Source organism: Pleurodeles waltl, chromosome 4_2 (assembly GCF_031143425.1).
Source record: "Pleurodeles waltl isolate 20211129_DDA chromosome 4_2, aPleWal1.hap1.20221129, whole genome shotgun sequence".
In the NCBI taxonomy this organism is placed as follows: Eukaryota; Metazoa; Chordata; class Amphibia; order Caudata; family Salamandridae; genus Pleurodeles; species Pleurodeles waltl.
This window is the reverse complement of record NC_090443.1, coordinates 770795493-770821680: the sequence shown is the minus strand read 5'-3', so window position 1 is coordinate 770821680 and position 26188 is coordinate 770795493. Positions and strand designations below refer to the sequence as shown.

The following is a 26188-nucleotide window of genomic DNA, read 5'->3' as shown; positions in this document are numbered from 1 at the left end:
TGAAATAAACTTCTGATTAAATCTCCTGTAGCTTGCCACAAAAGCTGCAGGACTTAATTCAGAGGCAATGAGTAAAATATTTATACAGCATTCCCACAGCATTCCCACAGTAACAAAGTAAAAACGCGAAACAAGAAAAATCCAAAACCAATTTAGGAAGATAGAGTAAAATTTTATATATAAAATTACACCAAAATGTCAATCCAATACCAGAGATATGAATATTTAAAGTTTAGAGTGAAAAATAGTGTCGTATAGAACTGTGTCAACTTTCAGCTGTCTGATCGCAATAGACCCGCTCAAAGAAAAAGTTAGGGCCAAATGTGATGGAGCGTGGGTTGGGTACGGGGAGCAGGTTCATCCCAGTGAAAGGTTTGCCTTCGGACATGGATAGTGTGTGGGCAGACTGCATGCTGCACCCAAAGCAGGTCTCACCTACGGCAGGTTGCTGAAGAGCGGGGTCACAATGCAGTTGTTGTCAAAGGTGGAAAACCTCCAAGTGGGCGGAGTCCGAAGCCTGTGCCCAGGAAGGCCTCAGAGTCTATGGGTTTCTGATCGGCTTCAGTCCTGCTAAAAGCCTCTATGTTCTATGTCTATTTATTTCATGGAGGGGAATTTGTCGATCCACCTAGGAACACTAAGGGCTTAATTTACAAAGATTTAGTGTAGGGCAGCACCACAAGCCTTTTTGCTGTACTGCCCTACGCCAAATCAAAAGGGCATGAATTTAAAAGATACAGTGCATTCCTGTCCTTTCAGCCAGCACTGGCACAGAAATTGCTGCTGAGCGCCAATGCAAGCACCCTTGCGCCTTGGTGCAAGGGTGTCTGCATTGTTTGCAGGATTGCTTTTGTGCAGAACGGGACAAATTCCTACAAAAAAGCAATCCACAGAGGTGTTTTCCTCATTCTATGTGTGCCGCAGAATGCAGCACATACGGAAAGAGGAAAAAACAAGAAGAAATGAAAACATTTCTCCTTGTTACGCCCCTCCCCCTGGAGAGGTGTATCATTTTGGGACTGTTCCAGGTTTACATGATTTTGTAAATCTGGGGCAGTGTCAAAATGCAGGAGTGTTGCATGGGGAAACCCATGGCATTTACAAGATACGGTGCATTCCTGTCCTTTCAGCCAGAGCAGAAATTGCTGCCTAGCACCAATGCAGGCACCCTTGCCCCATGGAGCAAGGGAGTCTGCGTTGTTGGCAGGATTATTTTTGTACACAAATAGGTTATCGTTTTGCACATCTCCAGAATTACATGATATTGTAAATCTGGGACAGCGTCACAATCCAGGGGTGTTGCATGGGGAAACCCACAGCAATGCCCATGGAATGCCTCCTTGAACCAGAGTGAGGCAACACAGAGCTTTGCACTGCCTTGCCTTACTCCATATCTAGGAGGCAATGCAGAGCCATGCAGGGTGGCTGGCTTTGCGTTACCTCATAGATATGATTGAGGGTCCTGCACCACCGAAGCATCTAAAAAAGTGACACTAGTGGAGCAGGACTCTTGTAAATGAGCCTCTAAGAATGCAAACCTCTTTGGTAACCTTTCCATCCTAAACAAAGACAAAAGATGTATGTCTTTTCATAAAGTAAATGGCCTCGTCTCATGTGAAGAGATTAGGCCCCAGGCCTCTGAAATGTTTTTATTGCACTGAAAAGAATGGATGTTTTTCATGAACATCATTGGGAAGATTATCTTCCACTTCTTGGAGAAGTCATGTTATGCTCTCTACATTTCACTGTGGTTCATTGTCTGATTTATTTAAAATATGTATAGAGTGCATACCTGGCTACTTGGGCAGCGGAGTACTTACAGTCAATAAAGCAGAAGATAAATCTGCAAAGGGATTAGTAGAATATGTAGTGAGTGAGAACAGCAAAATTCAGCCATTCAAAAGTGCTTGAAATAGGTACGTATAGAAAGCTCAAAAAGGGGGCAGATTAGGCTTTAAGATAGATTCTAAGGAAGTAAGCCTTTAGCTCTTTTCAAAACAATAGTTGATTAGGATTGGCTTTTAGATTTCAATCAACAATTCCAAAGTCTTAGCGGCATATTTACAAGGCCCAGGGCGCAGGGCAGCACAGAAAGTGACATTGCTATACTGCCCTCTACCACAGGGAAAGGGTAGAAATGTGCTGTATCTACATGTCCTATCCCCCTGCCCCACTATGGACAGCCTAGCGCTGATCCAGGCCTCCTTCCACCATTGTACAAGGATGCCTGCATTGCAGACAGGATTGTTTATGTGCAGGAAGGGACATCTTCCTGCTAAAAACCTGAGGAGGCATAAGATGTTGATGCATTCCCAGGTTTACACTGCTTTATAAATCTAGGAATGCACCAAAACCAAAGGTGGTTTCATGGAGATACCAACAGCAATGCTCATGGAATGCCTCTCTGATGCACTTTAATCCATCACAGATACTTGCACAGCATTGCCTTACACCATGAGGTATATTTACAAGCCCCATGACGCAGGGCAGCACAGCACAGCAAGGGACCTTGCTGCACTGCCCTGCATCACAACAAAAGGACAGAAATCTACAAGATACGCCACATTTCTGTCCTCTGCCCCTGCACTGGCCCACAATGGGCTGCCTAGAGCCAATGCAGGTGACATGCCATATCTACAAGGCCATGTAAAGCCATGCAAAGGGGCTTTGTGTTGCCTTGTAGATATGGGCCTGAACTATGTGTCACCAGTGCATTAAAAAAAGTGATGTACTGGCAGCGCACAGGGCTTGTAAACAAGCCCCCGTATCTATAAGGCAAAGAAAAGCCATGCAAAGTGGCTTTGTGTGGCCTTGTAGATATGGGCCTGCACTATGTCCCACCAGTGCATCACAAAAAATGATGCACCGGTGGCGAACAGGTCTTGTAAATAAGCCCCTCTGTGCAAAGCTTTGTGGTATGGCCTTTTTCTATACTCAACATAATGGGAAAACACAAAAGAAAATACTAGATGCGAGAAAATTGCACATTCTCCTTTGGATTTAGCTTCTTTCAGATAAAGTCCAAATTGGACTGAATACTACACCAAAAATATAGCATACAGTTTGCTGATATATTTATTGTAAGGTATTACCGGGTTCAAGTTTTTCTCATCGTAAGCGAACATCTCATATTTGATGGAAGTATAAATGCTGTATTTTACAACAGTATGGCAGCAGTTTTATACGTCAAGGTCACAGATGAGGTCAACATGTAGGGTAAAATCTGACAGTGCAGCATAAAACACTGTTGCACTGGGTGCTTTCGGGGTTTTGAGAGTTTCCTCACCATTCACTAATCATACCCTTCACATGGACCCGCTCTCTCGTCTAATCTTCTTTGGTGATGCATTTTAATATCAGGTGCATATTAACTGTTTGACTTCTATTCCCGTGTCCTTCCATTACATTGTTATTAGGATAATATTAATATTCACTTGGCATTCCTTACCTTTTATGATCGGTGTCATTGTGTTGTCCCCTGAATGCCGCAGTTACTACATAAGCAGTTAGAATAATATGTCTGATAACTAGGGAGGAGGAGTTATTTTCATTGTTTTGCATGAATATTATTGGTAGTCTAAAACGAGGCAGATTAAACAAAAGTTGATTCGCTATAGGCACGGGTGTAGCCACGGGGTGGGTTTTTCTGGTGTTACACCCTCGAAGAAATGCACTGCCCACTTAATAATTGGGTTCCAAGATTCTCAATCAGTCTGGCAGTGGCACTGTTGGATTTCCCTTCTCATTAACAGCATTGGAAACACAATGGCAAACCCATCTCAATGTTTGCATCGTGTAAGCCATACTCCCACCCTCCTCCTAAACCACACACATAGCAGGACAGGGAAAAGAAAGGAAACAATTAACTCACATTAACACTTGCTAGCCTAGTTTTGAAAACATGAAGTTATTCACCACCTGCTCCTCATATTGTGCATAATTCACAGAAAATGAATAAATGTACACTCTGAGATTTACAACGGCACATATATGTAGATCTATTTATTTTTGGAACTCACAAATGTTTTTTCAGGTTACACCTTGAAAGGTGGCCCAGTCACAGGTTTGCAGGTGTACTCCTGGAGAACTTTGATTTCTATTTTTGCACATGCAACAATGCGTGCTAATATTTGTACTTTAAAAAATAAGAAAAGGTGCAAATATGCTTAATAACTTGTTTCTCTCTAGGGAAATATATCCCTACATTGAGAAAGGCTTGCTGGAATCCAGATACGTTTTGTGGGTGTTCCCTTATATTTTCCACGCAGGACTGAAATTTACTCTTGCCACTGACAGGAGTAAAATAGCCAACATTTTTTCAAGTTGGGAAGATAGTTGGGAGAGGAGTTTGCGAACACTTATGGGTGTTTACTAGCTCACGTGACATTTGCACCATTGTTAACACAAATTCCCGGCCCCTTCAAAAAAACGGGTTATAGAGTTCCTAACACAAAAATCTTTGTTTAAATAAAATCATAAATTTGCGCACACTAACTGTTCTGAAATTAAAACAAATAGATTTTCACACACAAATAGGGCAATCTATATGTGTAAGTCTGACTTATATGCACAAAAAACTTTAAGAATTAAGGTCCATTCCGTTTCGTAAATCTGCTTTCTGCCAGACCACGTGCACCTTAACGACATGCACTCAGGCAGAAAAAAGTGTACATAGACACAAATACACGCATGCACATACATATGTGCGCACACAGACACACACACAGTTCCCATTTAACTAGCATTGGAGCTCGTGACCTGTAGGTTTCACAATCTCTTGGGCTATCTCATTGAGACTGGAGCGTGTTACCTGCTGATAGCAACGCGCTTTAATTTAGACCTGGGAAGAGGCACCAAATCTGCTTTAAAACCAGCAACCACCCCACCATTCCCTTTCCAAGGAAATTATATCAAATTATCTTCTATTACAAGGGAATGTACATAGAAGGGTGGTAGACACCAGCATTACTGTTTAGTGATCTCCATGGCCACTCGGTGGAACAAGTGCCTATCAAGGATCTCTTTGATATTTCTAGGACTCCTCCATGCACTGGTTTCAAAGAACCTTTGTAATCCAGAGGATTGCTTTGCGAGTACCATGCATGCCTGCTGTATTGGCATGAGAATCCCTAGGATTCCTATTTTGTCAGGGGGTTGTGCACACCCCAGGAAAGTTAATCCTAAGGATTTCTATGTTGCCTTCGGTTGCTGGAGTGACAAAAGCCACTTCCCCCATCATCCTAGGGCTCATCAACATCATACGTAGCCCATCTTACCCCTCATTGCACCACCTTGTGTGTGTTCAGATTTACTAAATTCATGCGGGGCAGTCCTAAATTTAAATCTGCAACACTACATTGTGAAAGCGAGGAAAGATAGCACAAAGACATATGTGCAAACAGCCATCAACTACATTAAAAATAATTTTGCCATGTGATCACATCAACCTCCTGCTTGATGCTGTGCTAAGTATGATTAAATCGTGGGTGTTAGAAATGGGGGCTCTGGTTGGCAGTCAGTTTGCACTCTTTCCAAACTGAGACCCTCACTCTAGTCAGGAAATGGGAGATACACACAAGCAGTCAGGCTTATCTCAGAGATAATGTGTAAAGTATGTGTACCAACACACGCAGTAACACAGTGAAAACACAACAAAGGATTCCACACCAGTTTAGAAAAATAGCCAATATCTATCTAAATCAAGCAAGACCAAAACGACAAAAATCCAACATATACAAGCATAGATATTCATTTTTAAAGTAAAAAGAGTCTTAATCAATAGAAATCAATAGATGTGTTGTTTTAGCACAAAGTACCTGGCACGCATCAAAAATAAAGCAGCAGGGTGAGCGTGCATTGGAAAAGCAAATGATGCGTCAATTTCTTACTCGCAAGTGAGGCCATGCGTTGATTCTTTCTCCACCGGGTAGGCAATGCGTTCTTTCCTCGCAGGGAAGAGATGGTTGAGTTCCGGACAAGCAGCCTTCAGTCAGGGATGTTGCAGCTTTTGATACCCAGGGACAATGAGTGGAAAATCTGGACACACAGCAGCGATGAATCCGCACCTAGATGGCGATGCATCAATTTTACCGGTGATGCGTACATTTTTCAGCTGTGGTGCAGGTGCTGCATTGATGTTTCTGCTGCTCGGCTTTGGTACATGGATTTTCACCTTGGGTTCACCAGCTTCTCCTCTCAAGGGCCCAGGGGCTGGTTGTGGCAACACTTGGAAGGACCTGGCCCTTTTTGCAGGGTCATCCCCAGGAGAGCCCAGGTGCTGGCAGATGAAGTCTTTAATGGCCGTGAGACTTCATAACAGGGGACAAGCTCAGTCCAAGCCCTTGGAGAATCTTCTCAAGCAGGATACACAGCAAAGTCCAGAAGGCAGAAGCAGCAACTGAAGGCCAACTCAGCAAAGCACACACAGCAAAGGGGCAGTACTACTTTTCCATCTCTTCAGCTCTTCTCCTCGGCAGAGGTTCCCCCGATCCAGAAGTATTGTAAAAGTCTTGCGTTTTGGGCCCACTACTTATACTCATTTCTGTCTTTGAAGGCAAACTTCAAAGAAAAGTCTCTGTTGTTCACAAGATCCTGCCTTGTCCAGGCCTGGCCCCAGACACACACAAGGGGGTTGGAGACTGCATTGTGTGAGGACAGGCACAGCCCTTTCAGGTGTGTCAGCTCCTCCCTCCCCACTCTAGCCCAGGAGTCTCATCAGGATATGCAGGACACTCCCCAGCTCCTTTTGTGTCACTATCTGGAGGGAATTCACAAACAGCCCAACTGTCAGTCTGACTCAGACGCGGATTCCACAAGCAGTAAAAGGCACAGAATGGTTAAGCAAGAAAATGCATACTTTCCAAAAGTGGCATTTCAAACAGACAATCTAAAAAACAACTCTACCAAAAGATGTATTTTTTTATATTGTGAGTTCAGAGACCCCAAACTGTATAACAGTATGTGTTCCCAATGGGAAACTACACTTAAAATATATTTAAGATATGCCTTGGGAGAGATAGGCCTTGCAATAGTGGAAAACAAATTTGGCAGTATTTCACTATCAGGACATGTAACACACAACAGTACATGTCCTGCCTGTTAAACAGACTGCACCCTTCCCAAGGGGCTACCGAGGGTCTAGTTAGGGGTAATTTACATGTTATAAAAGGGAAGGTTTGGGCCTGGCACGAGGGTACACCTGCCAGGTTGAACTGGCAGTTTAAAACTGCAAACATAGACACTGCAGTGGCAGGTCTGAGACATGTTTACGGGGCTACTCAAGTGGGTGGCACAATTAGTGCTACAGGCCCACTAGTAGCATTTGATTTACAGGCCCTGGACACATATATTGCACTTTACTAGGGACTTACCAGTAAATCACATATACCAATCATGGATATGCCAATCACCAATACAATTTAGACAAAGAGCATATGCACTTTAGCACTGGTTAGCAGTGGTAAAGTGCCCAGAGTCCTAAAGCCAACGAAAACAGGTCAGCAAAAGCAGGAGGGAGAAGGCAAAAAGTTTAGGGATGACCCAGTAAAAAGGGCCATGTCCAACAGTGGGCTTGATTGTGTACACCCCGGTGACTTTATGGAATTCTTAGGCTCACACCCCTGAATCTCACTGCCTAGGTTACACCCTTGAGTATGGGTTACGCACTGAGGTGCAGATTTAAGAGCTCCTAGCGCCACCTTGCACCACATTAGCGTTTTTATTTTTACACTAATGTGGCCCAATAAGGCCAAAATCTCTGTGCCATATTTACAGAGTGGCGCAATGCCAGGCATAATGTATGCAAAGGGGGCATTCCCCTGTTAGGGCAGCTGAAAAAATGGTGCAAAGAAATCTAAGAGATTTCTTTGCGTCATTTTTTTCTGCACCTTTAACGCCTGCTCACAGCAGGCACTAAAAGGAAGTACACCATTGTTTACAATGGGCCTCAATTGGCTTTGCAGGATTAGCGTCAACATTTTTTAAGCTAATCCTGCAGAGCTCCGAGCTACCATAAAAAATTATGACACTAGTTCCCTGACTACCACGATAGTGCGTCGTATTTTAGATACAGCGCACACATGGTGGCATTAGGACACGTGCTAGGGGACGAAGGAAAAGTGGCGCTGCGCTGGCTGCAGCGCCACTTTTCTTAAATCTGGCCCTGAATTCCTTCCAGAGTCACGACTTCATATGCTATCTGTTGATACACGTTTGGAAATGAGCAAGGCATCTCTCATACATTCTATGGGGGGGGACTACTGCATTAAATTACATTTCTATGGTGTTCCCATCAGTGAAGAACTTCAAATTCTAGGAAACACCAAATTCACCAGATACGGAGCAGCGTTAAGCATCCCTTTTCTTAAACGTTTGAGTTATTTCCAAGACCAGGAAGATTTATTTTCAATGTTTTCCATGGATTCTCTGAATCATGCCTCTAATGTATTCATAATCATCGAGTAAATGGCCTTTACATTTGTAGCTCGTATAGGAAATGAAATGACTTCTCTAGTTGAGCGTTACGCGTAAATAGTCATAATGGCAATAAATCTATATGCATGGAATACTTTATATGCATAGAAATGTCTGCCAAATTGCACTTACAGCTCTTAATGTGAGCATTTTGCAAATCCGCCGAAGCCAATGAACAGAACACATTGCGATGAAAGCGCAATTCAGTCTTCAGAACATTCCTGCTGGTTCATCATTAGGGGAAAATGGAGTAAAGCTTCGAGAGAGTTCTTTAGAGAAGAGTACTGCGGAACTGAACATCATTTAGATTTATTTTTCTCATCAGGTATTACGCTCAATTTCAGAATGATTTACTTGCAGTACGGTAAACAAATTACAGTATTAAACACGTGCAATAACAGCTAAGAATGTTGTAAGGATTAGCTCGGTAATCAGAGCGGGCCTTTGCTCAGACAGGGACCAGGCTGCTGCTTGTAACTCCACAGGGAAGCAGCTGAGCCCCGTTTCTACTCCCAGGCCAGATGGTACCTCACTGAGGTGACCGTCTGAACACAAACATTCGTACTCATCCCCAAAGCCATCTTGATTGCCCGCATTTTACGTTCTACACACTAGTAACAAGTTGTTGTTGGATAGGTAGTGGGGTGTGAACTTTCGGAATGGCTCTGGGTGAGAGGGAGATGCGAGGGGAATTGTGGGAGTTAGGAAGTTTTAAACAAGGGGCCTGTAGCGTGTTAAAAGAAAAACGTTTAAAAGCAGTTTAGACCGAATCACTGGAGCCAGGCTAGAGGGAGACAGTTGCATGCATAACCTTCATACAGAAAGGTTGCTGTGCCCTTCTCTTGGAGGGCACACAGGGCATGGGTCCAGCTCTCCCATGCCAAAAGCCAGTCGTGTTGGTAATTCATGCATGCCATGGACCATATTACACCTGAAAAGATGCAGTCAGCGCGCATCGTGACCACATGACAATTCCAACAAATTGAGTGCTGTTCCCAGTGAAGACAAAACTCGCACCTGCACTAAGGACAGTGCAGCAGTGAACGACAGGGTGGTCATTTCTAACTAGTGATACTTTTTTCATGGCTAGTGACCTGGCCTGATTTTGAAGTATACATTGAGGTATGCTTGACAGATGGGCACTGTGGTCGAATCTCGATATAACCACAACGCGCACCACCAAACAGAAGCCAGATTGATGTGTGTACTTTTTTCTCAGGTAGTGTAGATGCATTTGAGCCACTTTCATTATGTTTTTGATACCTGCTTGCTGCCCACATAGTAGACCAATCAATTAGCATTTGAGACCTGCACTGGAGATTTCTTATCAGGGGTCAGGGAAGAAATTCAGCCTGAATGGGGAGCTAAGACGTGGAAGAAGTAGGAATTGGGACATCCATCCTTGGATAGATTTCAGGCAAGATGTTACATGCCTGGTGAAATAAGATAAAGCTGGGTGTCATCTCTTTATATACCTATAGCAATGCTCATGTTTTCCCTGCCCCCAGAGGGAAGAGCAGAGATGTTTGGATTACGTTTAGGGGATCTTAACGGTCACAAGGACCAGAATTCAGTCGGATTATTTGCTCTTCCACAGTTGTTCCCTTTTATCCAAAAACATCTAAAACAAGTAAAAATTATGGGGACAATTACGAGTTTGGCGAAGCAGACAGTGCTTATTCCAGGGTGCTGGGGGGCCCCCAGCACTTGCTCTCAGCCAGCCTTTTCACGGTGGGGAAACCATCATGAAAAGGCTGGCGGAGACGGTGGTCATTTGGCAGGTCCACCCGCCAAACTCGTAATGTGGCGGTCGGACCGCGAGCCTGGCGGTCTTGTGACCGCTAGACTTGTAATGAGGCCCTATGTCTTCAGTGCAAAGGCACTCAATCAAGGTGTTGATGAGTATTTGATTGCATCATTCACTAAAGTCATGGTCATTACTGTTGTATTCTGGCCTGGTCTGAGGCCTAAGTTTGATGTTCTACTGGGTTTATTTCAATTACAAAAGTAAGAAATTTAAGTGCATAAATGGTACTATAACCGTGCAGCAATGAAAGGCCTACTTTGTGGTAGTTCCCCTGGATAAAATGGATCTGTCCTGACCTTGGATTTTTAGAAGGCAGTTGTTCTGAACAATCTTTAGATCATTCAGAATCTTTCATTGCAGTACGCAGATTTTGATCATTTTCAGCTTGCAGGGATCCAGACTCCTACCCATCCCTTTGGTGTAGGAGGTTCACATGCAAATTTGCTTTCTTTAGTCCTAGCACAGTTCTTTAGTTGACTCCAACTGAACTCTCCTCAAAAGGTTTATACTTATGTTACTACATCTAGGCATATGCATGAAGTTTGTGTTATTCCAGACTTTTTAGCAAAGGGAGTTGAGACTCAGGAGCCCACTGTATTACTGATTATCTTTGTGTTACACATTTGTGCATTATGGTTGGGGCCACTTCTGTTTTAAATAAATGGAATACATGCTGTCATTCCATTTCACTAATTTGACTGTCAGACCAAAATAGCAGTCTCTGTTATAATTTTCACATCAGATTTACTGAATGTTAATTAATAGCAGCATTTACTCAGATAGGTTGTCTTCAGTCAAATCTCACTAAGACCCATTTATTGACCCCAACTATTGCCACAGACTCATTTGAACCTCTGAAGGAGCAAGTTGTTAAGTTAGGAGTGCCCGCAAAAAGGTTTTCCAAACAAATCTGGCAAATCAATCAGGGAAAATCTAAATTCGCAGACAGGCTCCACATTACAAAGTTGCCAGTTTCTTACTTTAATCAATAGGGTCTTCTGTGATTCATGGATATGGCTCTGATGCTGCCACAGTTCTCATTCCTTTTTGCATTGTATTAGCTTATGAACCACCTTTTTAAATAGTTACAAGCTAATAATGAACACTGTTTGGGTCAATGCAAGCATATATCTTTATTTTTCCTTGTCATTTCCTCTTTCAATGTATGCTGAATTCTGAAGTGTTGATAGAAAGAGGAAAATGTCTTTAAGGATTATATATGTTCAAGAGGGCGTCCCTTCCTGCACAAAAACATTTCAGCCTTTAACACATGCACCCATGCATTAATGTGCACAGGTGCCTGTATTGGTGATAGGCTTCACATAGAGCCCCAGTGTTTGAAGAAAGCAGAAATGCTAAATCTTTGTAAATACAGAGCATTTCTTCCCTCTCCCTTTCACACAAGACAACAGAGAAACTTTGTTTGCTGCCATGCATTGCGCGCAAGTTTAGTAAATGTGCATCTTAGTCTAGTCTACCTCTTAATCCCTACAACCCAGAGCTATTGAGATCTCTGTATACAGCAATGTCTCCTTGTTATGCCTCATTTGGGAAGTCATAGCATTTTGATGCATTTCCAGGTTCACAAGTCTTTGTAAATCTGGGAATATGCTAAAATCCATGGGTGGATGCACGGGAACTCCCATGCTCCACCCATGGAATGCCTCCCAAGTTGAAATGCATCATAAAGCAGATCAAGCAGCAGCCTTGTGTTACATTTCTTTACAAAGCCACACAAGGTCATGCAAATCAGGCCTTGCAGGACTTTGGGAGAATATTGAGTTGCCCTTCCTTGAACTGGAATACTAGAGAAAAAGTACAAGACACTGACAATCCCATGAATGTCAAAGTACAAGAGCTAAGTTTTGGAATTGGGTAAAACACCCTTTTCACCCCATTAATAGCAGGATAAATGACAGTAAGAAAGAACTGCTTCCCTTTTTAATGTTGTGTTTGCAAAGCGGACCAGCTGAGAAAGAGTCCCAGCAGAGAGTTTAGAAGGCTATTTCCTGTGTGACAGGACTTCTGGGGAAAGTGGTTCATCAGCTAGTCCGGTCACCATTGATCAGAGACTCAAATCCCTGTTTAGCAGCAGTGTCTTTAAGACTTGACTGGAATTAGGCAGTGGTCGAAGTGAGTGGGATCAAAGGAACACAATGTGCTCATACTTTTCTGCTTTATGAGAAACCGTTCTCCTGCTTTTTGTAAAAAGACAACCGTCCCAGGATGGTTAATTCTAATAGTTGAAATGCTTCAACTGAAGCCTTATGCAGTGTGTTTCCTGTGCTGTGAAACTGAAGCTGGTCAGACAGCTTAACAAGCCTTCCTGGCAGGGTGCCTGCTTGCCTGAACAAAAATGCAAAAGTGCACAAGTTAATCTGCAAAAGTAAAGGACACTTGAGAGCTGGTACTGACTTGAATTGATCGAATCGCTCAAAATTTTGTGATTCCAAATATTTCTTCTTGAGTGATAGTGCAAATAGTTGACAACTGTGCTGTGAAGTGTGTGCTTTTAATTGAAATTGTATTTACAGGGAGTTCACTACCCCTGACAAGGTGTTGAAGGGGCAGTTAAGTCAAAAACATTGCACTGTGTTCAGTTTGGGTATGACTAAAATCTATATATTGGTAGCGCCATGTTATCTTAAACCTTTTTATACATTTTGCAGCAGTCAATATTATTCTGTGTGTAATGCAAGTTTAAAATAATAACTTACATATTCACACAGGCTCAGACCTTGTTGCACTACAAATACACAAGGCACTATTGTCCACTGTATCAACCAAGATGATTTAATTCTGTGGCCCTTGGGTAACACACAGACCTCTGCAGAGCATGAAGTAATAAAGGTTTTATATTGTACTATATTGCATTTCCCACTGAGTAACATTTTATTTTTATTTATGTTTCATTTAAGCTACATGTTATTTTATATGTAGCTACCTGATGGTGAAAGACCAAAAACTTGCAGAATATTTTGTTTTCATAAACACACCTTTGACCCCGGCCACACACTTACTGACCTCGCCACATTGCATGCAGCATCACAGTTCCCATACTTTTTTTTTTTTATGCACTTCAACCACTGGAATTAGGAGATAAAACTTGGATCATGCCCAGAGTGCAGCATTCATTGACACACCATACTTATATATGGTTAATTGCATCAATTGTCATATATGCTATAGAAATTGATAGAAAAATCTATTAGGTCTTCGTTACTCTTAGCTCTGACGAGACGGTCGCAGCAACTGAATAATAAGTGTAGTACTTTTCAATCCACATTAACAGTAAAGATATAATAAAGGCAATAAAACACATTGGCATCCCAATAATACGTTCTGCAGGCGTACAGTTATATTACATGGCACATATTCTTAAGACTCATTTCAATTGCATTAGAAAAGTAATGAAATGAGACCTCGTGTAATTACTTTGCAAATTCTCAACACTAAGTGAATTTATAATTACTTACCCACAATCCCTAGTGCAATGTAACCAAGAATGACCACTACAAAGATTATGCAGCAAAGGACATCAGTGCAGTGCCTGAAAACATAGAGAAACAGAATACATCAGAGAATTCCGACCTACGAGCCTTATTAACTGAACATTTTGCAAGCATTTGCCATGAAAAGTAAACATGAGCAGCAAGGTGAGACTCGGTTAAAGCACTGAGGGAGATGAGATGCCCCTAAAGCAAATGAATTGCTTATTTTAAATATCAAATAAGAAAAGTGATTGATACAGTGAGTGAATGAGTGAGTGAATGGTCACGAGTTACAGAAATGTCATGGAGTGGATTAAAGGAAGCATCAGGAAATAAAGCTTCCCAGTGCTTTGGGATCTATCAGTCTGCCCTGAATGAGGCCCAAGGTAAGATCAAGCAGCAGCACAACCAAGCTGCAAAAACACCTACCAAACTAATAAAATGTGTACACACACTTGTGTTGACAGCTTCACATTTGCAATGGAATTTGACTTTGACACTGATGTGAGGGATTTAGTACTTCTCATAGTTCAGTAACTCCTTGCTAGGCGTTCTTACTTCTTGTGGTACACTTCACATCCAGTATTCAGTACACTGGTAAGGGAGATGTACCAGCAGATATTGTGGGAAAATATCGAGCTACAAAGCAGCATAATGAAAATAGTGACTACCAAAACATCTCCAGGTAAGCAAATATAGGGGAGTTTAGGTTTATATATATACTGTATAATATATATATATATATATATATATATATATATATATATATATATCTTTAAAAATTATGAGTGATGAGGTTCCACTCGTTAAACAGCTGCACCACAAGTCCTGTTGTTAACAGGTAAAACAGCCGATATTCATATTTATCAATGATCGTGACTTTAATGGTCAATATTGTGCTGCTCCCAAACAAGACAAAGTCTCAACATGTTTCAGCTTACGCCTTCTAGTGGACACTCCCCACATCAACAGAGATACCTCAAATACTGCATTAGTCCTCTGTCTGTTGTTACAGCTACACATTTCAGACTACTGGTACCACCATTTTGTAGTGTGAGAAGTGGTGTGTCAACAATCATCTCGTTCTAAATCCTCTGGTATTCTTAATAATCCCATTGATTTAAATATATACATTTCATTTAATACTACAATTTACTAAAACCATATACACAGATAGAAATATTAAACCTGATACAAATTCATCAACCAATGATAACACTGCATATAGGTATATTTATACACATGTACAGATTAATTTGCTCTGTATATTATATATTCGTAGAGGATGTATATTACCTAGTGGTGATAGCCACTAGGTATAGTTAGGACCTAGTTTCCATAGACAGAGCGTTTTTTGTTTTGTCTATAACTTTGACACCGCATGACGAATCTTCATGCAATTTTCAAAACAAATATTTTGGTCAGTTCAGTTGCAGTCTGGTACGTTTTCCTCATTCATTTTTCCATAGGACCTTTAGACACGCCTATAGCCCAACCCGCTGAACGGAATTACACCAAATTTGGCAGGAAGCTAGATCCTGTTATGCAGATCAGACATATTGTGGTTTGGTGCATATCCATTCAGTAACTTCTGAGATATTCAAGTTTGAAAAATTTAGATCTCAAGGGACGTGGATCCTCCACGGATCCAGACCCGCAGGTTCAGGTCTGGATTTGTGGATCTGTGGAATAAACAAGGCTCTTAATGGCTGGTCGCAACCTGACAGAAAAGTTGTGGCCACCATTTTGTTTGTCGCATCGACTCAGGGTGGGAAAAGGAGAGTGCAAAAACACATACGTTCAGCAGGCTCACAAAAACGTAGAAATTCGCCAGTTAGAGTTATCTAAACTAACTATAACTCATGTCCTAAGGTATCTATAACTCACGCTACTGCCATGAACAGTTTTTTCGTCAATAATTTTATTGCAAATATTACATTGATATTATCAATGATATTATCAAAAATGTCATGAGTGCCATAATTTGTGTGTAATTAGCAATGCAAGGCAAGGGCGCAAGTTATAGTTACGTTAGAGTACGAGTTATGGTTAGTTTACAAACTCTAACTATAACTGGCAAATTTCAAAGGTTTTGTACTTTTAAAATGTGAGTCCAACTATAACGTCTCTGTAACCTTTGGGTTTTTTTCAGTGAATTTCGATGTTGTTTTAAATTCTATTTCCTAACTCTAGCATCCCTGTAACATTTGTTTTTTTTCAGTGAATTTCTATGGGATTTTAACATATAGCAATTTTCATTACTATACGTTAATCCAACCACCGCTGTACACTGCCTTTGTACGCAACAGCGGTTGGCCAGAAGGCCATTAAGCACCCAACCTTACACTGTGCATGGCCTGGCCTGCAGCCAGACCCTGCAACCAACCTCCCTAACCACCCAACCCCATGCTGCGCATTGCTATTTGGCCATGTGCGGCGGGGTTGTCTGCAGCCTCTTTGGGTGTGAGAATAGGTGTGAGAGGGTGTACCTGGGGGTGAGAGTGGCTGTCATATTGTCAGTCTGGGTGTGACAGTGTACACATTAGTGTTTTAGTGGGTGTGTCAGTGTGTGCATGGGTCAGTGAATGGGGGCATGAGGGAGTCAGTGGGTCTCTGAGTGGGTGTGTGACAGTCTGAGTGGGTGTGTGAGTGGGTGCGTAACTGTCTAAGTATGTCTGTGAGTGGGAGCAGGAGTGTCTGAGTGGATGCGTGAGTGGGAAAAGTTGTTTGAAAGAGAGGCAGAAAATGAGAAAGAAAGTGAGGGAGAGAGAGTTTTTTTAGGGTTTGATGTCTGATATATTTAGAATGTGATACTTGTGTACAGTTAAAAATAAAATAAAAACAAAAAATATATTAATTAAAAAAAAAAACTGTAAAAAAAAAAAAAAAGAGTCCAGCTGGACTCGAAACCCCAGTGGTCATTGTGAAGTGAAGGTCTGCGACCTTCACACTGAGCTAAGGGCTCATAGGGGTCATTTTTTTTAAAAAAACATCTCTTTATGGGCTATTTGGGACCACGAGGGAGCGCTCAAGGTGTCCCCCATGGCCCCTATTTATTTATTTAATTATTTTATTTTACACAAAATGCCCTTATGGGCTACCTGGCACTTCAGGGAAAGCCTTAAGGCTTCCCTTGTGGTGCCACTGCTTCAGCAAGCAGGGAGCTACTTTAAGCGGCATGTCCCCGCTTGCTGAAGCATTTAATCTCTGTTCCCTGCACACGTGCAGGGGACAGAGATGAAAGCTTCGGATTTAGACAGTGGGACCAGCTTTACAGGTTCCGCTGTCAAAACCTGAAGTGTTTGCTGTGGCTTGGCTGCAGCTACAAAGCTGCATCCAAGCCACAGCAAACAGCTATGTCCTGGGGGCGGGCACCCCAGGACATAGCAAGAATGGGGTGGTGGTCCCCAGGGCCATCAGAGGCTCCTAGAGGGGGGCCACGTGCCTCCCTCTAAAATATGGCCCAGGGCGGTGGGGTGGGGGCATGCCGGTCCCCATCTCATAAATCACGGTAGCCCCAGGGAGGTGGTGCTCCCCGGGGCTTGGGTGTCCCAAAGGGACGCCCTTTTGTTTTTTAAAATATTTGCCATGGGGGTGGTGGTCCCCGGCGTACCCCCGCTCATGAATCAGTGTAGCCCTGGGGAGGTGGTGGTGCCTGGGGCTGTGGGGGAGGTCATCGGGCCTTCCCCACTTACTTAAACCACCCCGGGGAGCAGGGAGCTACGCGGCCCCCTGCTCCCATTTGTATATTCACCCTGGGTAGGTGGTGATCCCCAGGGCTGTGGTGGAGGCCGTACAGCCTCCTTCACCCTAAAAATCATTTTGCCCGGTGGGTTGTGGTTCCTGGAGCGCTGGGGGCCACAGCCCCCCTGCTCACATTTCCCTGTGGTTTATCAAAGCTCAAGGAGGAGGGCCTAATGTGCCCCCCCCCATATTAAACTGAAATGCCCTGGGACCTGGCCCACCCGGGGCAAATAAAAAAAAGCACAGGAGACTGTGTTTTTTTTTGTGTGTTTTTTTTTATCTCAGAAAAATACACGGATCCATCCGATTTGTATTTTTTTAATGCTTTCTAGCCCTGGTGGGGTGCTACAGAGATCCCAGCACCAGGGCTAAGGGATCAGGGTGACTCTACCCTGGTGCATTTTCTTTTTTTTTGTCTTTTTTTCTAGGACTCGGCTGAAGTCGAGTCCCAACATGGCTGCCAACACTTCCTTGCTGAAGTGTTAGAAGCCAATTAGATATCAGCACTGGGACAGTTGGATCCGCAGAGGATCCGCATCCTTAGATATCTATATTTTTTGTCCTTTAGTTACTCTGAAACTACTGAGTGGATTTGTACCAAACCACAAAAAGCATGATCTGCGGTAATCAGAATCCAGCTTCGTGCCAAATTTGGTGTAATTACGTTCAGTGGTTCGGACTGTAGGTGTATCTAAAGGTCCTATGGACAAAATGAATGGGGAAAATGCATTTTGGGACTACTCCTTTTACTCCGTCCCCACTTGACAGATCACCCCGAAACTTCCAAGACAGAAGCTGAACTTAGCAAAGTATACGTTTTCAAAGTTTCGTGCAGATTCCTCGAGCGGCGCCAAAGTTAAAGGCAAAACGAAAAACGCTCTTCCTCTGGAATCTAGGTCCTAACTATACCTACTTAGTGGCGACCGCTACTAGGTAATATATATCTTGAAGGAATGTATATGTGAAGTTAGGCATAGTAAATATATACTTATATGTACAAACTCACACCTTGACTATACTGACAATATTTGATGGCCTCCATTTTGGCTACAATTTTTCTGTAGCACAGAATGTATACTTTTGTAGCACAATATCATATAACACTGAATACTGGAGGAGAGCAAAGCTAGAGATGCTGACATTTAAATGTGGCCCAGGCCTCATGGGCTGTTATTAATGTCAGGCTATCAGCATCCTACTGATTTTTCCACCATGGATATTGGCTCATGAGCAGTGAAGTGATTCACTAGCAAGGGACCACAATCTAGTGAAAATACTAGATAATTTGGGAATAAAGAGAGTAAATTGCCATTGTGTAAAATCTGAACTGAGTTTCAGTCTACATAATATCTAGGAGGTACACCAAATGAAGATGTGCTGCCTGATACATACTTTCCTCACCCGTCCTCACTCACAGAATAAACATAACTATGATACTAAGGCAAAGTCACCAAGATCATGATGAAACAAAATACAAAGACACACAGAACCACTTACAGACTACTCTACACACATGGAAAAACACAAGTCATTTAAAGTAAACCAAGTGACTGCCGGGCCCAACTAAATGTATTTGCAAGTAAAGTATAAACGGAATTCATAAAACATGGACAAGGAACAAAAAAGCAATAATGACACAGATAAACTTTCACAAAATATAAGCTCACATGAAAAAAACAAGCACGCAAGACCATATGGAGGTATCATTAAAAGATACGTATATCAAATAAATATAAGTGAGTGTCTCATCCTTCAAAAATATTTATAAGATGAGCTACAAGTAAAACCCACAAAGCTGGCATAGTATCTTGCCATGGTCCACCAACAACCAATGCGGGGACAAACAGCAATGTCTTCCCTCCCTGGTGGACAGTAGTATTCACTCTTTGATACATAAAGCCAACCAAGAAATAGAAGAAATACTGCGGAACAGTGGCAGATAGCATGTATTGAACACTCCTCTCTCCATTGTTTATGTCACACACAGACATCTGTCATGGATGTATTGTTTAACAGCACAATTATTGGGACGAATAATCACACAGAAATGTTACAAAGCTCCCACCCAAAATAAAATTGTAAATCATCAAAATGAAAGGTCAACATTAGAACACACCATAGTACCGCAGTGTGTGAGTGGAAACTTCAGGCATCAAAAGGAACAAACAAAGGACCCACTGTATGCTCTCTCTGATGTCTTTTTGAGAAGATGCTTCGGATTTTGGTTACTGTGGCCCATGTGCCGCCAAGGGTCAGTGTTGGAACTTGGGTTGTTGGTTGACTGGGGTGAGAGCCCTGGTCAAGCAGCAACCACAATTCCTGTCAGGGTAAGGCACAAGCAAACCCCAAATTAACCTTTGCTCACCCTTGGCACAAAAGCAGTCAGGCTTAACTTGAAGGCAATGTGTAAAGTATTTGTGCAACACTTCAAATTGTAATATAGTGATAAAAGGGATACCACACCAGGTTAGAACAATAAAACTTAATTTAAGAAATATAAAAGACCAAAATGACAAATATCCCATCAGTAGAACTTGAGTTATGAATGTTTAAGGAATAAACAGTGAAATAGCATCTGAAAGCATAAAGCACCAAAAAAAGGATATCTGGATGCACCAGACCGGGACAAAGTCACAAGTTCAGGCAAACCGGGCTGGCTACAGTGATCCAGTTAGACCCACTGAACAGAGACCCTTAAATCATGGTTGCGGAGCAATGCGCTGATCCAAGTTGAAGATGCAGCATGAAGCTGATGAAATGCTCTGGTTCTGGGATACGGCAAAGCTGTAGCATGAGGTCCTGTTGCACGGTCTAGGATCCCGTAGACAGAACTTGGGATGCGAAGGCTGGTGTCAGGGATATGTTGCGCAGCCAAGGCTATGTGTTGGTTCCAATGAGCAGAGAAGCTGTCATCATCGTCGAGGCTGCCGTTGATAAGGTATGCAAGGACCTGCTTCCAGGAGAGCCCTTACTGGAAGTTCTGAAGGCGCTACATCAAACCCTAGATGCGGATTGAGACAGCAATGGGAGTCTTCTGCACTGAGTCCGATCCACACCGCAGCGGCGATGTGTCGGTACTGATCAGGGATGCACCGCTCAGCAGAGAAGATGTGCTGATTCTGATGGGAAGCACCTTAGGCCAACTTCCAAGGGTCCCGGACTGGGGTGGTACCATTTGGCAGAGTAGACTCACAAATGGCAGAGTCCAGGTTGGACGTCTTTTATCTCCCTGAGACTTCAGCTCTGGAGGCCAGCCAACTAGCCCTTGGAGTCACTTCTGGATATCCACAGGTACAGAGGTAAACAGATGTGGTGGTGGCTGAGGTCCAGTATTTAGTCCTTAGTGTTCTGACTCTGGAAAGAGGGAGACACTTCCAGACTGTGGCTTTGAAGTGCAAGGGAATCCCTGCCTCCCCTACCCTGCATCCAAGCTGGCTGGAGGGAAAATACAGGGTTGTTAAGCCGTTTGTGAGGACAGGACACAGCTTATTCAGGTGTAAGTGAGACTGTGTCCAGTTCCTCCCTCCTATTCAGCCCAGGACGACCCATTATGTAACATCTTAGCTCCCATTGTGTGTGGCTGTCTAACAGGAATATACAAAGTCCAACTGCCAACTATACTCAGTCATGTGACCATACACAGGAGGCAAGCACCAAATGGTTCTAAAAGTGTCATTTTCTGAATTGCAATGTAAAGCCTTACTTCACCATGTTAGGATTTTAAATTGTGATTCCTGAATTACCAAACATGAAGGTGTCATCTGTTCCCATTTGAAGGTTACACGTATAAGAGGTAATAAGGCAACTCCAATGTTACCCTTTGGGATGGATAGGCCTTGCAGTGGTGAAAAATGAATGTAAGAGTTTTTGGCACCAGGACATGTAAAACTAAAATATGCGTCATACATTTTAAATACATGGCACCCTGCCCTATGGGCTTTCCAGGGTCTACCCTATGGGGGACTTAAATGAATTGAAAATGAAGACTTGGGCTTGACAAAATGTTTATTTTGCCAGGTGAAATGGCAGTTCAAAACTGCGCACACAGGCTCTGCAATGGCAGGCCTGATACATTTTTAAAGGGCTACTTAAGTGAGTGGCACTATCAGTGCTGCAGACCCACTAGTAGCATTTCAGTTACAGGTCCTGGGCACATGTAGTGCACTTTGCTAGGGACCTATCAATGAATTAAATATGCCATTTGAATATGCCAATGTTACCATGTTTTAGGGAAAGTGCACCTGTGCTTTATCATGGGCTGGGGTGGTAACGTGTGCAGAATACTAAAGCCAGAAAAAACAAAGGTGGTCATTCTGACCCTGGCGGTCTTTGACCGCCAGGGTGGAGGACCGCGGGAGCACCGCCGACAGGCCGGCGGTGCTCCAATGGGGATTCCGACCGCGGCGGTAAAGCCGCGGTCGGACCGGCACCACTGGCGGGCTCCCGCCAGTGTACCGCCGCCCCATAGAATCCTCCACGGCAGCGCAGCTTGCTGCACCGCCGCGGGGATTCTGACCCCCCCTACCGCCATCCAGATCCCGGCGGTCCGACCGCCGGGATCCGGATGGCGGTAGGGGGGGTCGCGGGGCCCCTGGGGGCCCCTGCAGTGCCCATGCCACTGGCATGGGCACTGCAGGGGCCCCCGTAAGAGGGCCCCTACATGTATTTCACTGTCTGCCGCGCAGACAGTGAAATACGCGACGGGTGCAACTGCACCCGTCGCACAGCTTCCACTCCGCCGGCTCGATTCCGAGCCGGCTTCATAGTGGAAGCCTCTTTCCCGCTGGGCTGGCGGGCGGTCTGAAGGCGACCGCCCGCCAGCCCAGCGGGAAAGTCAGAATTACCGCCGCGGTCTTTCGACCGCGGAACGGTAATCTGACGGCGGGTCAGAATGAGGGCCAAAGTCAGCAAAAACAGGAAGTCTAAAGGCAAAAAGTTAGAGGGGAAACCATTCCAAGGATGCCAGGTCTAACAGGCAGGCTTTGCAGAACATGCCATAAAACTAGCACTTTGCGAATGAAAATGTGAATGCAGAAATGTCGGTCTCTGGTCCACTGCAGGCTTCCATCACTGTATTTGCAGCATTTCACAAACATTTGCAATATGCATTCGCCTAATGAAAATTAACGTGAAATTAACTCTGTGAGTGTATGCAAGTGACTTCTTTGCAACATCCTGGATTAATACCTCAAACATAGTGCAAAAAACCTGACCCAGAACACTGCACAAGCACAAGGCCTGTGATACCACCCAGCACAAAATATAGATGGACCTCCATCCCTTCATGTGATTACAATTCATTTACAAAGACATATACTTAAACAGTGTCCATCTCATAACAGAACACTTGCAAATAGCACAAGACTAGTATCAGCAAACACAGAGCCAAGCAGAAGAAACCTTCACACAACACAACACTATGTTCATTATACAATTAAATACTAATGCCCAGGGAATGCCCCACACTGTTTTCAACATACAACAGAGCACATTGACCATCAGCAGCAATATAATATTTGGCACAAATACATCCTGGAATTCCAGAAGAAATGGTAAAGTCTTGCCTCTCCCTGAAGACCAAACAGAAGAAATGTACAGACAATCAGAAATGAAGCCTCGAGTGAAGTACCAGTAACAAGGAAATCTGCGACTCCTCCTAAAATATTGAGTCATAGATTACCACAAGTAAGAGACCCTCTTTTCTTGCAGGAGTTCAGAAGGAGACCAGTAAGTGAACAACAATCTTGGTCCATCACCCAGCACTAACGACTATGACAGTTTGAAGGGTAACCAGGGATAATCCCTACTCACTTGTTGGAAGGGTGAATAGCAACCAAGATGTCTCTCTGAGATAATTTTGTACCTTGATTCCTCCATGCATAAATTATGCCTACCACATTAGAGTTCACCCCAGATGTGAATAAGGAATGGAAACTTCTACAGTGCACTCAGATAAATGTCCTCAATTTCATACACTATCTGCATGTCCTCAGAGAATCCTGATTTCTTGTTAAGACAAGCTGTGATCCCAAGGGACAAGTGCATGGAAGGACACACAATTCTCCAATAATCATTATGGAGAATGCCTTTTCCAGTTTCTTCGGTGACAAGATCTAGGTTACAGATAAATCAAAGCATACTCGATTTTGCCTGTCCATATGTAGTAGTGGTATGTGTTCCATGACTCTGATCTGGGTTTTGATAGTATTTCTAAATTATTGGGTCCGATTACTCTTTTCTGAGTTCTAAGAGGTGAAGAGACATACATGAAATCATTCAAGTTTAATTACAGTGCAAAACATTTGGCCACACATTCAATCTCTGAGAGAACAACTTGATTTTTAAAAGGGCTTTGTAACATGCTCCAGGTCAGACTTACATATATGAGTCTCAAAGACATTCTATAAATGTAAAGAATCACCAAAGGAGAATTAAAACATCTCACTACATTAAACTTTACCAGCATGTAAAGAACCAATATTTCAATAGCAACAGTACAGAAAGTAAAGAAAAGCGTATGATGCTTTGAATTCAGACTCAAGTTCTCCTGCCTAACCACTGAATCTTAATTTCTAGCTATTCTAATTACTAAGGGGATTTCAAAGAAAAGCACCAGCACCACAGAAACCTCAGTAGAGATTCTGTTCAGAGATGTGAGTAGCATAAAGCCACTTAGAATAATGGAGAGTGAAGTCTGTACCGCACGTAGGTCTACTCTAGTCAAGGGGCAAAGGGAATCTGGCTCTATAACTGACTAAATAGCACTTAAATCTTGAATCTTCCGGGGGCTGTCATCACAGCCAAAACCTTCCACTGAAACAACAATGTTATAAATCGCACATTTAATTGACAGTTGAATTCTTTCAAGTAGTGTCCATATAACCTTGGGTCACTCCCAGGCTCAGGAATACAGTGGGGGAACTCAGCTGCCAGAGGAGGATACTCCTTCCATCCTTGGTAACATGTCTTCCCATGCCCCCTTATCTTACACTTATAATGGGCCTCTTCATTAGCCAGAGTCTAGTATCATCACACATGCAGCTTAAGAAAATATGCAGTAAAATAGGCTTCATGTTGAAGGTTAAACACACAGAAAGAAACTCAGGCCTTCATTCTGGCCAGGCTAAGATAGACATGAATGCATATTTGATTTAAATGACTCTACGTACATTTCTCATGCTTGCATACTGATTGATAAATACAGTTTCCATAAAACATTCACAGGATTTTACTTATGCGTCCACTTTACTAGTATGAATCTCAGTGCACCATGTTTATATGAAAGCCATTTACATGTGTTACATAGGTAGCTGATTACTCCTTTATTTCATGTTCTGGAAAACATAATGGCACAGCCAAATTATGCTCTCTCAACTGCTAAGCCTGTTGATGAATGAGTTAAGCAGAGCAAGTGTTTTAGAAAAGGATCTCTACACATGATACTGTTCATATCTGCTTTCGATGAAATACAGTGTCCCAATGTTGCAGTGAATGCATTGTTTGTCCATTGTGGTCAGTATAGGCATCCTTGTCATCAGCAAAGACACAGTGGTGGCCTGATATGTAATGATGTAGTTATAGTACCACAGACAGGTTTGGACAGACATGACTTGACCAACATTATGAGTGGTCTGTTAATTCTGATGTGCCTAGGAACATTAGTTGCCAGGCCATTGAAATTATGAGATTAGCAGGAATACTGCTGCTCCGTGGGGTTCCACATGGAAGGTTCGCTGCATGGAAGCGTACAAAGTCACTAGGTGGAATACCGTGGAAAACTTGTGGAAATCATTATGGTAAGTCCACTTCCCAATTGTGTTTCTCCAAAACTCATAATCCCCTGCTCTCTAACCATCCACAAATTACGGGACCTAATACCTGTAAAGTCAAGCAAGCAAAATAACAAGGTATATTTCTCCTTGTTGAGCTGTTTACTCCTGTCACACTCATTTACTTACTTATACAGATATCTCTTATTATTAGGAAGGGTAGTGCTTACATACATTTTGGGGCACATTCTTACTCATGTGAGAACGGAGTACCAGGGACTGAGTAGTTTCCATTTCTGCTAAACTGATTACACAAGTCATCAAAGGTTGTAACGCATGGTAGGTTTCATACTCATAGTAGCTAAACGACTGCTTCCAGCATATAGCACCGTCCCATTCATGTGCGCAACTGCACAATGGCGAAAAGAAAATAGCTTTAAAGTAATTCTATCACATGCCCTTTGAACACTGCATTCAAATGCAGAAATAAGAAAATGCAACAGCGCATCAGCTGCAGAAACATTTGTGACCAAACCTTTGCCTCTCAGGGAAGGGTGAGAAAAAAGTTCAAAACAACTGAGCACTGTAACACTGTTTAGCACTTGCACCTATGTGGTGCAACGCAATTCAAAATGCAGTGCCCAGTTACTATACCTTTAATGAGGGCCGGAGATTCGACCTAAGGTCTGTCTTCACCGCTGCATAAATAGACATGTTTCAGACATGTTTCAGCCCACCATAGTCTGAAAAACAGCCCAGTGATCACAGCTCTCCGAGCCCCTCCATGCTTTTTAAGTCCAATCAGCAGCAGAGAAAGTTTGTATTGGGCCCTAATAAAATCTAGGAAAATGGCCACCTTCCACCACACTGGCTGGGTTGTAAAACATAAGTTTACAATTGGCAAC

The 26188-nt window shown here is 43.0% G+C and overlaps 1 protein-coding gene across 6 annotated transcripts in view; it reads right to left on the bottom strand.

Moving 5' to 3' along the window:
* SLC44A5 (solute carrier family 44 member 5) overlaps positions 1–26188 on the bottom strand; it is a 765772-nt gene that overhangs the window by 348138 nt on the left and 391446 nt on the right. For all 6 annotated transcript variants that reach the window (XM_069232424.1, XM_069232422.1, XM_069232425.1 and 3 more), the window contains exon 3: positions 13756–13829. In XM_069232424.1, the coding sequence (XP_069088525.1) occupies positions 13756–13829 (74 nt within the window). The remainder of the gene's footprint in view (positions 1–13755; positions 13830–26188) is intronic.